Here is a 15,301-nt window from a genome sequence, read left to right on the forward strand (position 1 = left end):
GAAAAGATAGGCATAACTTGAAAATTAGGCTTATGCTATGGGAGAAATCTGAAGGCACAATGACATATAAAGTATTGCTAGCAGCATCTGGAACTGGAATTCAAAGTGAATTGAGCCAGAGCTCAAAGTGACTAAGGATTGGGTGACCAGATAGCTTTCTTTCTTCATCTTTCCTTCTCAGCAATAAAGGTAATGATTGAAAAGGGGGTGGTTGAGAAGACAAGAGTGGATTTTGGCATTAGGAAAGATAGATAATGCTAATCCACTCTGCGGCTGTCAGGTTGTGGTTTCCTTAGCCTGTTCATGTCTGCTTAATGAGCTCCTTAAGTGAAGTGTGTGCAGTTGCAGATGGCATAGCTTCAGGAAATGACTTGCTTTGGCTGTTAGCATACACATCATTTTATACACTGATTATAGCTGAAGTGGATTTATAAGTTGAACCACCTGCTAAAGCAGGTCGGGCATGTCACCCATGATAATAAAGCAGATATAGTTTGTAGTGGACATGTGGCTTGAGCCCCAGGAGTGAACTTCAGCTGTTTATTGTCCTCATGGGGTTTTTAAGTTTCTTTGTTTCCAAATCTCAGCTGGATTGTTTCCACTGAAAACAAATGCATTACAAACATTTCCATGCTGTGTGGTGTTATAACTATTCCTGATGTACTGTTTATAGCAGGGGTGTCAAACTCGTGTCGTCGCAGCGGCGTCACGTGACGTATTGGGACTTTTTTCTCCTTCACTAAAATGGGCTGAGTGGGGCCAGTACGTGACACACCTGGCCAATGGACTGTGAGTTTGACACCCCTGGTTTATAGGGAATAAGCAAATGATATACTAGAGTAATCTGAATATTATATAAAATAAAGTTGTGTCAGCATGGTTTTCTGTTCATGCAAAGAGTTCACTCAGCCAAGAGAGAATAATAGCACTTTAAGAGCTGTCTTATCATTTGTCCATTTAGTTCAGTACTTTCTGATATAGAAGCTTCCCCAACTGTTACAACCTATAAACATTTAATAAGATGAGAAACTGGTCATATTGTTGTGCTATAGCTTCATTTTCACTTAATCTAGATATAGATGCAAAAGGATATGGGTGACACTAGTGTCAAAGGAAATATGAATTAGTCTTCCTTCTCCACATACAGTGCATTGCCAGCCCAATAGGCTGTTTAATTCAACTCATACAATACCATTGATTTTCCTGCCAACCAGCCAAAGTATTCTTATACCTCTCTATATCTTTTCTTGAAGTGCTTTTAGTTCTAAAACAATGGAATTAGATCCCTAAAATGAGTAGGCAGATTAGCTAAAGATGGTTATAACTTAGAACAATTGTAGCTTGTCATATGGATTCTATCTTTTATTCATTTTGTATTGCTTTACTGTGCAAATCTTGCATTCCTTTTCTGCTGATTTTTTTATATTGATGGTTTTTATTAGATATCAACAAAGCTTTTTTGCCCCAACATAAAGATGTCCTACTTACTGTTTGCTAAGAATTTATCCTCACATTCTCATTGCTATCTTGTCAAACATCACCAACTTTTCTTAAAATTGGCCATGTCTGAATTTCAGTAAGGAACCATCAACACTGTCCTAACAGAATCACACACTAGAGATGTATACACAGCAGCAAAGCATGATTCTATTTTGGATGCATGATAACTGTATTTTGGGACCATCAAGATTTTGAGTAATAGAATGGGAAGAAAGCTTTGCAAAACAGGCTACTTGGGTGAACTCAATATTTAAATTTTTATTATTAAAAAAGTATAATTACAAAATAACCTACAATAGTAGAAAATATGGACAGGCAAATAAATTACAGTGTTTATTACAGTGTCATGTGCATCAGTAGCAGCCAGTTCTGCAAACATAGGGGAATGCAATACTGATATCATCAAACTTTTTTTCTGGAGAAGAATAGAAAACTTGTTGATTGATTGATTTCATGTCATTTCTATAGCTGCCCCTCTGAGCAAACGACTCTGGACAGCTCATAATTCAAAAATATATTACAATTAAAATATTTAAAACATTTTAAAACAGTAAAACCCATTAAAACATTTAAAAACATCTAATTCCAGTACATACAAAACAAATGTGCACAGTGCTCTCTGAGGAAGCTTGGTTAAGAATAGCACTGCATCCATCCATGCATTCCTTTTCAACTCTTTCATAATTCTCTTCATTCATTGCAAATAAAATAACAAACAGAAGTGGGGGGAATAAAGCAGAAAATAAACAGAGCAGTACACCAAGAACAAAGTGACTATCTGACATGAACAAGATGATTATTGATAAAATATGAGCAACAAACAAAGAATACATTTTGTTCCATATAAATAGTCCTCTCAGTTATACTATTTGAAGTTTGTAAGGAAATAAAATATTAGCTATATTGATTTTTAAATTAAAAAACAGCATTACCCTACAGGCCAGAAGACTGAACATTATAACTGTCTGCAGTTAATCGAGGAATAAGAATTTCCATTCTCCACAGGAAGTATTTTATAACTGGTATCCCTCTAGCTCAGGATAACAAACTCAAGGCCAGGGGGCCAGAACAGGCCTGTAGGGTGCTTAGATCTGGCCCGCAGGGCCACCCTGGAAACAATGAAGGACTGGCCAGCGGTGCCTCTGCCAATGAAAACAGAGCTTGGGAAGGCCAGACACAGTCCTGTTTTCGCTGGCAGAGGGTTGCAGGAGGCAGTCACAGCAAAAACAGAGCTCGTGAAGGCCATGTGCGGCTCTCCCAAGCTCTATTTTCAATGGCAGAGGGTTGCAGAAGGCCATTGCAGCCAAAAATGGAATTCGGGAACCCATTTTTGGTGGCAGAGCACTTGGGCCACCACAGATGCCCCCGACACGAGTGACGTTGAACTGACCACACCCATTATGGCCATGCCCCCCCCCCCAGTCCCTTCAAGGTCAAACCCAGACGTGGCCCTCAATGAAATTGAATTTGACACCCCTGCTCCAGCTACTGTGCCATCCTATTCATATTCTTATGTAAAAATTCAGATTATCATTCCTGGTCTTTGTTTTACTCTTAATTTATGAATTATTGATAACAATAATAAAGAGAACTAGTTCCAAAGAATTTTACCTACAGCCTCAGGAACATACTGAAAGAAAATGATGGGTTAGATTACAAATAATAGAGGGTTGTTATTAAGATGAATGAATAAGAGCTATCAAATAATTGGAAATATAGCATTATTATAAAACTTAATGAGGGCAATTGGCAAAAGTTAATACAAGGCGCTAGCCTGTGAGAATGAACCTTCTCTTCTTTTGATGTAAAAAATGCTGGAGAGAAGAAAAAATCCATACAGATCAGCTTCATAAATGCCGCCTAGATGGTTCCTATGAGGTTATTTTAGACTAAAACTAACAAAAGATTTAAATTGCAAAATGTTTTTTAATATGTAAACAAATCAGGAAATTAAATTAATTTAAATTCAATTCAATTCAGGAAGTTTAAACAAACGAATTGAACAATCCAGTTGTCCTTCTTTGTCAATGGAAGGATATGTAGATTTGCTTACAAGTTCATAATCAGCCAGACCAATGTTCTTAAGTTCCTTAAGATGCTAAACATTTCCTGCAGGCAATCAGTTCCAAGCAGTAACACAATAAATGAAACCACATGGTTATGCTGAAGTACTCTATACCAGTCCCTGAATCTGCAAAAAGTAAAATAAAAAAATGCCAGCATAAAATTTGCATCCCTATCTGCCTTAGTATGGAGGCTAGTGAGTGAGAAAAAAAAAAAGAATCCCTTACTATAATGTGGGGTAAAGTGGGTTGAATAAATATATTTAATTCTAAAATGGAAATGTCTCACACTGAGATGTTCTGTGGAAATTATTACCATAGAAAGAGCCAGAGCAGAGGAGATAACAAACCAAGAGCTATAATCGATTTGTCTATGGAAAATATACAGTCAATTAGTATAACAAGACAAAATATAGTTGAAGGAATGTGAATTTCCCTATAGAAATTGCTTGAGAGGGCTAATTTAAGTTCTTAATGTATGACCAAGGAGTTTACATGGAATAAAATTAAAAAAAAATGTGAATTTAATGCTAAAATCTATATAGCAACTCAAGAACATGGAAGAGGAAATTACAGTAGAGAGAACCATGTTGCTGCTAGAATGCAACTTCATGCTGTAGTATGTGTCAGTCAAGCTGATTGATGAATATCATCACCACAGCAGGGAGAATGTAGGCAAGGAGTCAAAATGGGATAGTTCTCGAGCACCAGGGAGGAACAGATTGAAAGAGGCCCTGCACTGTTTTCACAGCAACAAAGCAGGGCAGCTAGAGAATGACTGCTCACTCTGGTAGACTGAGGATCACAAGAGGGGAACTGCTGCAATGAAAGAGGTAGTGAAAGCTACAGCTAGTAAAGGGAAGAGAACAAATGTCTATAAGTCACAGTGGGAATGCTTCAAAGCAATCAAGGTAGACAGTGAACCCAAGGGTACATAGATTCTAAGGCCAGTGGAAAAATAAAGCAAAAACAAAGAAATATTTTTTTTCAGGCTCTGTTTTCACCAGCAGAGGGCTCTAGGAAGCTGTCACGGCCAAAAACAGAGCCTGGGCAGGCCGGGAGTGGGCTCCCCACGCTCTGTTTTCACTGACAGAGGGTTGCAAGAGGCCATCATGGCTGAAAATGGAGCCCTGGGTGGCGTGTGGCCCTCCCAAACTCCATTTTCACTGGCAGAGGCACCATGGGCCGGTCCTTTGCTATTTCTAGGGAGGGCCTGCAGGCCAGATCTAAGCACCCTGTGGCTACATCTGGCCCATGGGCCTTGAGTTTGATACTCCTGTTCTAGACATATATAAAGCAATGTAATAGATTTTTCTTCCCCTATTCCCTCTAGTGGCTTTCTGCTATTCTGCTTCACCACAATGAAACTGGACATAATATCTTTCGATGTAATTCATGAACCAAATAAAGATATTTATTTCTTATCTTGGAAAATCTGAATTCAGCTAGACTCATTTTTGCTAATGGAAAGCAACAGTTAAAGAAAAGACAAATATAACATTATGAGGAAACAACAGAAAAACCGGCTGCAGCATGTTTGCACTATGGATAAGGAGTCATAAGGATTGAGTTCATTGATCCCCATCTCCTTATACTTTAGCCATGCTCATGTTTCAAGTCAAATTATATTATTTAAGGTGCTAAAAGAGCCCATGGTTACTATACCATATGGTATGCTATGGTATATAAGTATTAACTATATATACTATAAAGTTACTATAAACATCAGTCTCGCAATAACATAATCATTTCCCCTCCATTTTAGAATGTTAAACCAGGCAGTTTATATGGGTTAAATTAAGATTTCAGAGAATCTGTTTTTTTTAAACGTCTTGTCTAAATCATCCAAAGCAGAGAAACAACACTAAACAAACTTGTAAATCATATATTTTTTCAAAAAAGCCCAGATGAATGGGGACAAATAAACTTATTTAACGCATACTCTTCCTCTTTCTTTCTCCCCTCTGTTTTTTTCCTATAGGGCTAAGTATTTTCAAGGAAAGAAGGTGAATGGGGAATTTGAGATCCGAGTGGAACAGGTCAGTGAGGGGAAAAACCCATTCTCAAAAAGCAGTGCAGGCATTTCATTCACTCCTGGCTTTGCAGGTGTCAGTTAGGAAGAGATTTTTATCTGAAAGAATACTTTGGAGCTTGCTTACCTCAGATTTAATTGACTTTTCTGTTATGGTAGAGTACAGAGTGTACTGCCACACACCTACTTAACCATGCTGGAGAATGTTATACTTTTGTTTGATGCTGAGTGGAAATGCTATCTTACTCAGAAAAACAAGTTGTTGTTCCTATTAGAAAAACTACTCTGTTCTGAAGGGGGAAAAGTACAATGTTTTATAAGTGAAATGTCCAAACAATTAAACCTTGTGGAAAATAATTTAATATTGCTTCAAAATATTCTGGGAGAAATTTGTAATACTATCACTACTACCTAACTTCTATCTTCCCAGCATGGCTAGCTTATAATTTGTTTTTGTTTTACTTCATCTCTGATGTGCCAAACCTCACACTGTTGACGTAAAACAGGTCAGGCTTTATTTCTGACTTTTTGCTATGAAAAAAGGTTTTTTAAAAGCTATCTTTTTCCTCCCAATAACACAGAACCTAAGGCTAACTGATTTGGTGATTCTGGGAGTTGATATCCACACATCTCTAATTTGACATGGTTAAGAAACACGGTGTCAACTAAAAAATATACCTCTTTGGTCTTTTTAGTTGTCAGCAGAAAGGGAGTTGGGAAAGTAGGGCACTCCTTAAATGCTTCAGATAATTGCTCTGACAGCCGAAGCTGTTGGTGAGGAAGATTATTACTGGAGAGCATGATTGATGACTCTTGGCTATGGATGTGTCCCATTGGAGAATATACATCCAGAAGTTGGGGGAAGACCAGGGTCAAATGTGAAATGAATGATGTGTCTTAGTGTCGGCTACATCCAGGTAACGCTGACATGGTCCCTCCTAATAAATCATTTTTTTTACTCTGAGAGATGCGGTTAGAGACTTACTATTTGAATGGGGGTGTATTGTCGGAGCCCTGACACATGGGTCCTTGGTGTCATGTGCTTTTTTTTGTAGTCCAAATTGGGTAACTCTTCTTCACCATTCTACAAGATATTTTAGTCTACACAAATGCATTAAATAATCTACAAGCCTAGCGAGAGAAAAAGCCTAGCCTTTTGTCCTGTCTATTCCACAGTTCTCAGGTTCGATGAATTTGCTGAACTATTTGTATAAGTAAACTATAGATTTGTTCTAAAACAACCTTTCCTGATCTGGTGGGCTTGTGGGATGTGGATTAAGGTTCTTGAAGTACAACTGAACTGGAGAAACCTATTTGGAATTAGTCTAGCCTGCAGTCATTTTGCAATGTTGTTTCTTATGGTCAGGCATGAAAAAAAGGTTATTTTTGAATGATTATATAATGCAATGTACTGCCCAGATTCACTACGCTCTAAAGTTGTTCAATGTTTTCAAATGGAATTCTCTCAAAATATAATGAAAATTTTGGCCAATACCACAAGCGCAAAACTTTGTTAAGTTTATAGCTGGTCAGTGAAGCCAGATTTCAAAAATAAACCCAGATGTGATGTTTCAAGTCCTATTTAAAGATTTTTCCTGTTGGATATGATGATGATGATGATGATGATGATGATGATGATGGTGATGATGTTGATGGTTGCAGTAAACCTAATTCAGTGTCCACTTATTAGACTATAAACACTTCTTGAGTGTTTCCTGTGCAAAACAGCACTAATTAGACATGCCGCTGCTGTGGAAATCTTGAGGCAAACATTCCATTTGAAAGAGAATTTTGCAAATAGGTCACTCTATTCTGTGTGTTTTGTTATCAAGTAACCCTGTGTTCTTTTATTCTTCCACTTCAGGCAGAGTTTTCAGAACTCAACTTGGCTGCCTATTCAACTGCTGGCTGTATGGTAGACATGCAGGTCATCAGGAATGGCACAAAAGTGGTCAGGTGACAAATATTAGAGTTTTTGTTTCCTTCCAATTAACTTCTTTGTCCTTGCTGTTTTTTTAAACAAATGTGTGTTTCTCAAGTTCTGTCAATAAAGAATAGATAGTTGCAAACAACTTGCTATGGCCTTTAGCAGTAGAAAAAAGATCAGTCCAGTTTGTGGTGTGTTGATTGTTAAAAGGGATTTTTCCCCCAGAAACAGTTTCATTTGTTCAGATCTTGGAAAATGAGTACAATTGTTGTGAAACAAGTGTCACAACCATGCTGGTAAGAAATCCCATACCAATATATAATTATATAATCTCAAATGCTGATGAGGACATGTGCATCTCTTTGGATTAAAAAATATAAATAAATGTATTTTGTATTAGAAAAGTAGGCTGGTGTCTTGCTTTTATAAGCCAGAAAGTATTGTTGAAATATGATTATGTCACATAATTACAGATAGTAATTGAGCCCAACATTTATGTTGCTAAGTGAGATATTTGTTCAGTGCATTTTGCCCCATTTTACAACCTTTCTTGACACAGTTTTTAAGTGAATCACTGCAGTTGTTAAGTTAGTAACATGGTGGTTAAGTGAATCTGGCTTCCCCATTGATTTTGCTTGTCAGAAAATCACAAAAAGTTATCATATGACCTTGAGGTACAGCAATGGTCATAAATATGAACCAGTTGCCACGCACCTGAATTTTGATCACATGATCATGGGGAATGCTGCAAAGATTGCAATTGTGAAAAAGAAAAAAAAGTCGTCTTCCGGTTTGTCGGCTTCGCGAGCGGCAGGGATTTGCGAAGCTGCGCGATCCCTGCCGCGCTAGTTGTTTTGGGGCTCCGACCCAGCCGGGCACGGAGCTAGGCTGCCTGCAGGGGCAGCTGAAGGTAGGGGGATCCGGAGAAGGGTTTGGGGTGCTGCAGACTCCCTCCCTGGCCGGCAGAACTCCCTTTTCCCAGGACGGTGCAGCGGCGGTCTGTAATGGCCGCCACAAAGAAGCTGGCAGCCGGGTAAGAATGCGCAGGAGGAAGTGGAGAAAGTGCTTGAAAGGAGAAAGTTTTTCTTGGCTCCTAGGACTCTAAGACATATCTAATAAAATTCCTGAAAAGTATGACTTTCTGAATAATACCTGCCAGAAGAGGAAAAAGCGGCTGTGAAGGTGCTGAAAGGATAGCTTTCCTCTTTTCCTACGGAATAAATAACTGGATATTAAGAAACCTATTTCTTTTAGGTGAAAATTGGTTTTAAGCGATGAGTGGGAAGAGAGAGGATTAAAAGAAAACATTTGTATGCTAAGATTTGTTGGAGCAGATGCCTTAAGGATTTGAAGACTAGAATATATTGCAATAAGATTTTAAACAGATTTGGACTTTCTTTCTCTTGGATTGATATTGCCCCAGAAGGAGAAAGTGAGAATTCTGCCTTGGTTTGGACTGACTGATAACTTTGGGACTGTTTTTTTTTTATTTTATTTTCTTTTGAATATTCTGGTTGTTGTAAGAAGAAAGAAGGGGAAAAGAAAAGAAAAGATTTATAATGGCTCTTTCTGTTGAGGAACTAAGAAAAGAATATGAACAAGCAAAAAAAATGGTAAAGATGGTGTGGAAGAAGCTTTCCTTTTCTTAGAAATGGCGCTTATTAATTATCAACAAACATTACAACAGATGAAGACAGCAGAGGAACAAGAAAGAAAGAAAGGAGCCATCTTTAATGAATCTCAGAACTTGATCCAGAAAGAAGGAAGAGAGAAAGAAAAGAAAAGAAGAGAAAAGAAGAAAATTAAAGGACTTAAGGACTTAAGATCTAAAAACATTTAAGAAAGGGAAAAATAAGGTGCAAAACCAATATGATGATAGTAAACAAAAGGGAAAAGGAATACGACAGAGAAGGGAAGCTGGCAAGGCAGAGGCTAGAAGAAGGGGGTAGAAAGGTTTGTTGGGAGAAGAAAGAAAGGGAAAAGGTGGAGAAAAGCTACAATGTCTTGAAATTAAATGAAAAAGAAACTTTTTTTTGGATAATGGATAAAGTATAATTTAAAAAAAAAAAAGATTTTGCAAGGTACATAAGATGAGATGGTAGTATTGTAATGATTTAAGAGTTGATAAGAGATTAAAATGTTAAAATGTTTAAAAATGATTGGCTTTAAAACTTAATAATAGGGGAGGTTTAGAATATTGTTTTAATTAAAGAGTTTAATAAGACTATGGTATTGATGTTATTATAAAATTTTATTATAGTATTTTTTTTTAATATTTGGATTTATTGTCTAATTATGTACTTAATTATGTTGGATGTATTAGTTAGATAGAATGTACCAAGCAAAATCGGATTGGGTATTAGATATTATTTTAAAGATTAATTTGATTAACTTAGGGGGGAGATAGAAAGGCATCATACTCTGATTAATGATTTCAGGAGAAACTTATTTTCTTTTTTTTTTATAAGGAATGAGACAAAGGGATGATAAAAATGGACAAAAGATATAAATATAATGATTCAAATTAAGATGATTAATTAAGATAGAAGTAAGAAGTGTGAAACATGTGGGGAAGTTAATATAGAAGGCTTAGAATGGTAAATAAAATAAGTAATGATATGTAAGATGAGCATGAATATAATTGAAGTCCATGAAGAGAGAGACACCTGGGTCCAAGTTACTTTCCAAAAAGATTTTTTTTTATGTTTTGTGTGTTGTGTGTATATGTCTTTTTGGGGGAGAATTAGTTAAAAATTGTAGAAATATAGATTGAGAATAATGGTAACTAAGTCAGAAAGAAACAGATGAAATAATAATAATGATATTGAATAAGAGTAAAGAGAAGTAAAGAGAAATTGAATAAGAGGTTTTGGTATTTTGTATGGAAATGGTTTAAAACAGAATTATAATTTATCTGACTTGTTAAATTGACAATGAAAAAGGTTTAAACATGTAATGAATAATGACAATTTGTGTGTTTTAAAAATTAATAAAACTTGTTTAAAAAAAAAAAAAAAAAAAAAAAAAAGGAATGGCACAAAAGTGGTCAGGTGACAAATATTAGAGTTTTTGTTTCCTTCCAATTAACTTCTTTGTCCTTGCTGTTTTTTTAAACAAATGTGTGTTTCTCAAGTTCTGTCAATAAAGAATAGATAGTTGCAAACAACTTGCTATGGCCTTTAGCAGTAGAAAAAGATCAGTCCAGTTTGTGGTGTGTTGATTGTTAAAAGGGATTTTTCCCCCAGAAACAGTTTCATTTGTTCAGATCTTGGAAAATGAGTACAATTGTTGTGAAACAAGTGTCACAACCATGCTGGTAAGAAATCCCATACCAATATATAATTATATAATCTCAAATGCTGATGAGGACATGTGCATCTCTTTGGATTAAAAAATATAAATAAATGTATTTTGTATTAGAAAAGTAGGCTGGTGTCTTGCTTTTATAAGCCAGAAAGTATTGTTGAAATATGATTATGTCACATAATTACAGATAGTAATTGAGCCCAACATTTATGTTGCTAAGTGAGATATTTGTTCAGTGCATTTTGCCCCATTTTACAACCTTTCTTGACACAGTTTTTAAGTGAATCACTGCAGTTGTTAAGTTAGTAACATGGTGGTTAAGTGAATCTGGCTTCCCCATTGATTTTGCTTGTCAGAAAATCACAAAAAGTTATCATATGACCTTGAGGTACAGCAATGGTCATAAATATGAACCAGTTGCCAAGCACCTGAATTTTGATCACATGATCATGGGGAATGCTGAAAAGATTGCAATTGTGAAAAAGGGTCATGTCACTTTCTTCAGTGCCATTGTAACTTTGAACAATCACTAACCAAACTGTTGTAAATCGAGGACTATCCATCTTTCATTCGCAATTAATATAACTAAAATGTCAGGACATATCATCTTGGAAAAAAGCTATGTGGTAGCTAAGAGTGGATTCTGACCTGATAGACCTGACCAGATCGTATTTAATCAAACAAAAACAGGTTGAGAGAAGAGAGAATTAAAGCAAGTCTTTCTTTTCCCACACTGACCAATGTCTAAGCTTTGGTTGTTGATGTTAATTTTGCATTCTCGGTTGATCTGCTCAAGTCTAAGCCCCTAGCAGTAGTGAAGCAGCTTTTTTTTGCAAGCTAAGTGCTATTATGCTTAAATTACCTGATTTGGAAGCTAAGCAGAGTTGAATTTAGTTACTGCTTAGACAGAAAATGACCAGGAAACACTAGATATGTAGATATAGCAGGGACTTTTTAAAAAACACACATCCTGGAATAGTAAACCACCAGTGTTTCCAAGAAACCAACATGGTGGTGTCTATGTAATTCCTCAAGAATCAAGCTAATTTTGAGGGCATTTTACCTTTTCCTTACTCCTTGGATAAGAAAGAGTTGTTTTGTACATTTATGACTGTGATCATTACAACTGAGCTGAAAGCAATCTTTCTGTTCATGTGTTAATTTCCATGTATGCTACAAGCCTCCTAGCATCACTTTGTAGTGTTAGATGGGCAGCACATAAATTTGATGAATAAATAAATAAAAATAAATAAATAGCACCTCCTACCAACAATTGTTTGTGCACTATTTTTCTTAGTCATATTTTCTTTCTTTTTGTGTTCTCATATTCTCTAGCTTTGTGTACCTATGTGCCCACTACTCCTGCTGATTTTGATGATATACCTTATTTTTCACTCCATAAGATGCACCTGACCATAATACACACCTAGGTTTCGAGGAGGAAAAGATGAAAAAAATATGAATATGGAGCACTGTCTCACTGTGAATATGGAGCACCAAATATGGAGTAGCAGTGTAGTGAGGGCAGGAGGCAGAGCCTGGGAGGACCACAGATAGGTGTCCTCTCATGTGCCAGCTCTATTGACTCCTGCACTGTGGAAAAGAGACAGAAGAGGTGGGGTTCAGCACTGTAAAAGGACCACGCCCCTGCAGCCCGGCTGCTATTCACCATATTTGCTCCATAAGATGCACAGACATTTCCACCCACTTTTGCAGAGGGGAATGCATTTTATGGAGCGAAAAATACAGTAAATGCCATTATACTATGGATTTGACTTGAAGATCTTACAGAAGAGGAAATTCTGATTGGTCACCATAGCCAACTAGATAATCATATAGTACAGTATATTGCAGAATGTAGATAATACTAAGAAACCACAAGGGAGAAATATATGCTGATTAAAGAAATAGGCAAAGAGCTCATCCGCATAGCTAGTTATTGCCATACTTTCCTCCCATCCTAGAACTAAGAGGAAATCCTGACCTTAGATTTTCAGATTAATACATTATGCCAATGATGGCACATGGTCATCATAACAAAATGCCTTATTGGAGTTTCATCTTGCATGTTTTCCCATTGCTCCAGCTTAAATTATGAATAAGAATGACAGCGTAATGTTTCAGTCTGATCATCTTCCATTCTCTATTGTGTCTTCCCCACTTGTTTCTAGGGCTTCCTGTTTGCCACAATTTTCTCTCTCACTGCCTCATAATCTTAATGATTTACTGAGTTAAGACCCATGTCTTTATTTTACAATGAAGATTGCTAATTTCAATTTGATGAATATTTTCAAGATCCAGAATTTTCTCAGGGAGAAGACCATGGCTGTTCCAATGCGTGCTTTAGTTGTGTCTTCCCAATATCTTTTTACAAGCCCTGAGGTTAATCTAGTCTTACAGATTGACTGGACCTTCCTGTTTTCTCATATTTCATTACACTCCAAAGTTCTTCAGTTTTTCAAGCCAAAGGCCAATTTGAAGCTCTGATGCTTTTATTCATAGTTCTCCAGACATAATCAAAAGTATCTGTCTGTATTTCTCCCTCCTGCTCATTATAAAAGTCCTTCTTTTGATTGTAACTTCCAGGACACAGTTTCACATTCTGGGGTTCAGGGATCTGGCCTTGGAACTCTGGAATCAGTTCCTTCCCTTCCTTTCCTTTGTCTCTATGAAAGAAGTCTGATTTGGCAGATTACTGCAAACACTCAGCATTTGGTCAAAACAGTGGTGATTTAGTCCCTGGGACACTCAATACATCTGTCTTAGGTTACTACCCTTGAAGTAATGTGGTAGACATTAGACATGAGTGAAGGTAGATAGGGGAGATGTTTGGCAGTGTCAGTATAAAAACGTACTTCTAATGAACCCTTTAGAAAGACTCCTTATTTCTCCTTCTCTCTTCTCTAATTTATCATTCCTTTCTCATAGTATTCAGATTAATCTCCATGGATCTGTCCAGTGCTTAATCCCTGACCTCTTGCTGCTCATACAAACCACGTCCAATCCATAATTCCAACCAAATGAAAAGTTGCCCCAAATCAGTAGAAAGTACAGAACCATCAGTATAATAGTTTCTAAATCTGAACAGATAGTGGTAATAAATAAATGTGACAAATACAATCAAGTTGATTGGTCTAAGGCAGGGGTGTCAAACTCACGTCACGGTGGCAGCACATGACATATCGGGATTTTTTCCTCCTTCGCTAAACTCTTGTGTGGACGTGGCCAGCATGTGACACATCCAGCTTGTGGGCCAGTTTAAAGTATTGTCCTGTATCATGTTTTTGAGTAAGAATGAACACACACACACACACACACACACATCTACCCAGAAAGAAAATCAGCTGTACAGCATAGGAGAGCAATAACATACATCCAATAAAGAGCAATAAAACATAAGATTTAAAACAAAACTAATGGGTAACCATGGTAAAAGTTCAGTAGTCTTTAACTATCACTAGAAAGACATTCATATTGCTTTCAGATGAATCTCCTTGATGAGGACATTCTATTTCAAGTGACAGATTAAAAGACATTTCTCCAGATGGCACTCATCATTTCAGAAGAAAATGATCATGGAGCCCAAAGGAGAATAAGCTAAAAAAATAAAAGTACTTATGATGGTCTAGAAGTGATCTGTATGAGTGCCAGAAAACTTTTATAGCCTTCCTATAAAATGTATCTGTACCAAATATTTGAAAGACTGGACTAATCATATCTCAGATGTGCAAACTAAAATTTCATTAGTGTTTTAAAATCAGGCCACAGGTATAATAAACCAGGTGTGTAAAAGAGTTTTGAAGGTGACATTTTGGTCAAAGAATTCTACTTAGTCACAGACTGACTTTCTTTATGTGTTAGTTTGAAAGGTTTTCAGATCATGTTAGCTAAATTGTGATAAAATAAATTATGAATACATTTATTATAATATATTCAGTAGAATCAATTACTTAGGATAATTAATCTGAAGAAACCTTTGAGGGATTCTTTGGGTCTTCAAGAGAAAATAGATTAAATATAAGAGTAATTATTATTCTGAAAGTACGGCTGCTTAAATGGGAGAACTGAGTCAGCCTGATAAAGTAATGCCAGCTAATAAGGAGCAAATTAGAGTTACGAGGATGCTAGTAGCAGGGTGGAATAATTTGATGCTGTATGTCTGAATTTCAACCCTTTTGCCTAACAGCATTTATTCTTTATCCTAGTTATTGAGTAACAATCACTTGTCTGTCACTATAATGGAGAGGGCAGAGGTTGTTCTGTTTCCTTGATATAATCATACTCATTCTTTAATTAAAACTGACTTGTCCCATTGATTCTTGTTGTCAGTCTAATTGGGGATCTTGCCAAGGTTGACCTGTTGCACTATAATTCCAGATTAGCTGTAATCATTTAAAGTCTACATTTTTGTACTTTTTAATACAAAGATTCCCACATCACCTTCTTGTTCTTGTTTTATTGGTTTCTTCTTGT

At 36.5% G+C, this 15,301-nt stretch overlaps 1 protein-coding gene across 1 annotated transcript in view; it reads left to right on the forward strand.

Moving 5' to 3' along the window:
* Positions 1–15,301, forward strand: part of SYN3 (synapsin III) — a 200,136-nt gene that overhangs the window by 29,475 nt on the left and 155,360 nt on the right. Inside the window, exons 3-4 of the mRNA XM_026694961.2 lie at positions 5,545–5,602; positions 7,460–7,551. Of these exons, the coding sequence (XP_026550746.2) occupies positions 5,545–5,602; positions 7,460–7,551 (150 nt within the window). The remainder of the gene's footprint in view (positions 1–5,544; positions 5,603–7,459; positions 7,552–15,301) is intronic.

Source organism: Notechis scutatus, chromosome 6, assembly GCF_049901735.1.
Source record: "Notechis scutatus isolate UNSWTSFEM ecotype Mainland chromosome 6, rNotScu1.2, whole genome shotgun sequence".
Lineage (NCBI taxonomy): Eukaryota > Metazoa > Chordata > Lepidosauria > Squamata > Elapidae > Notechis > Notechis scutatus.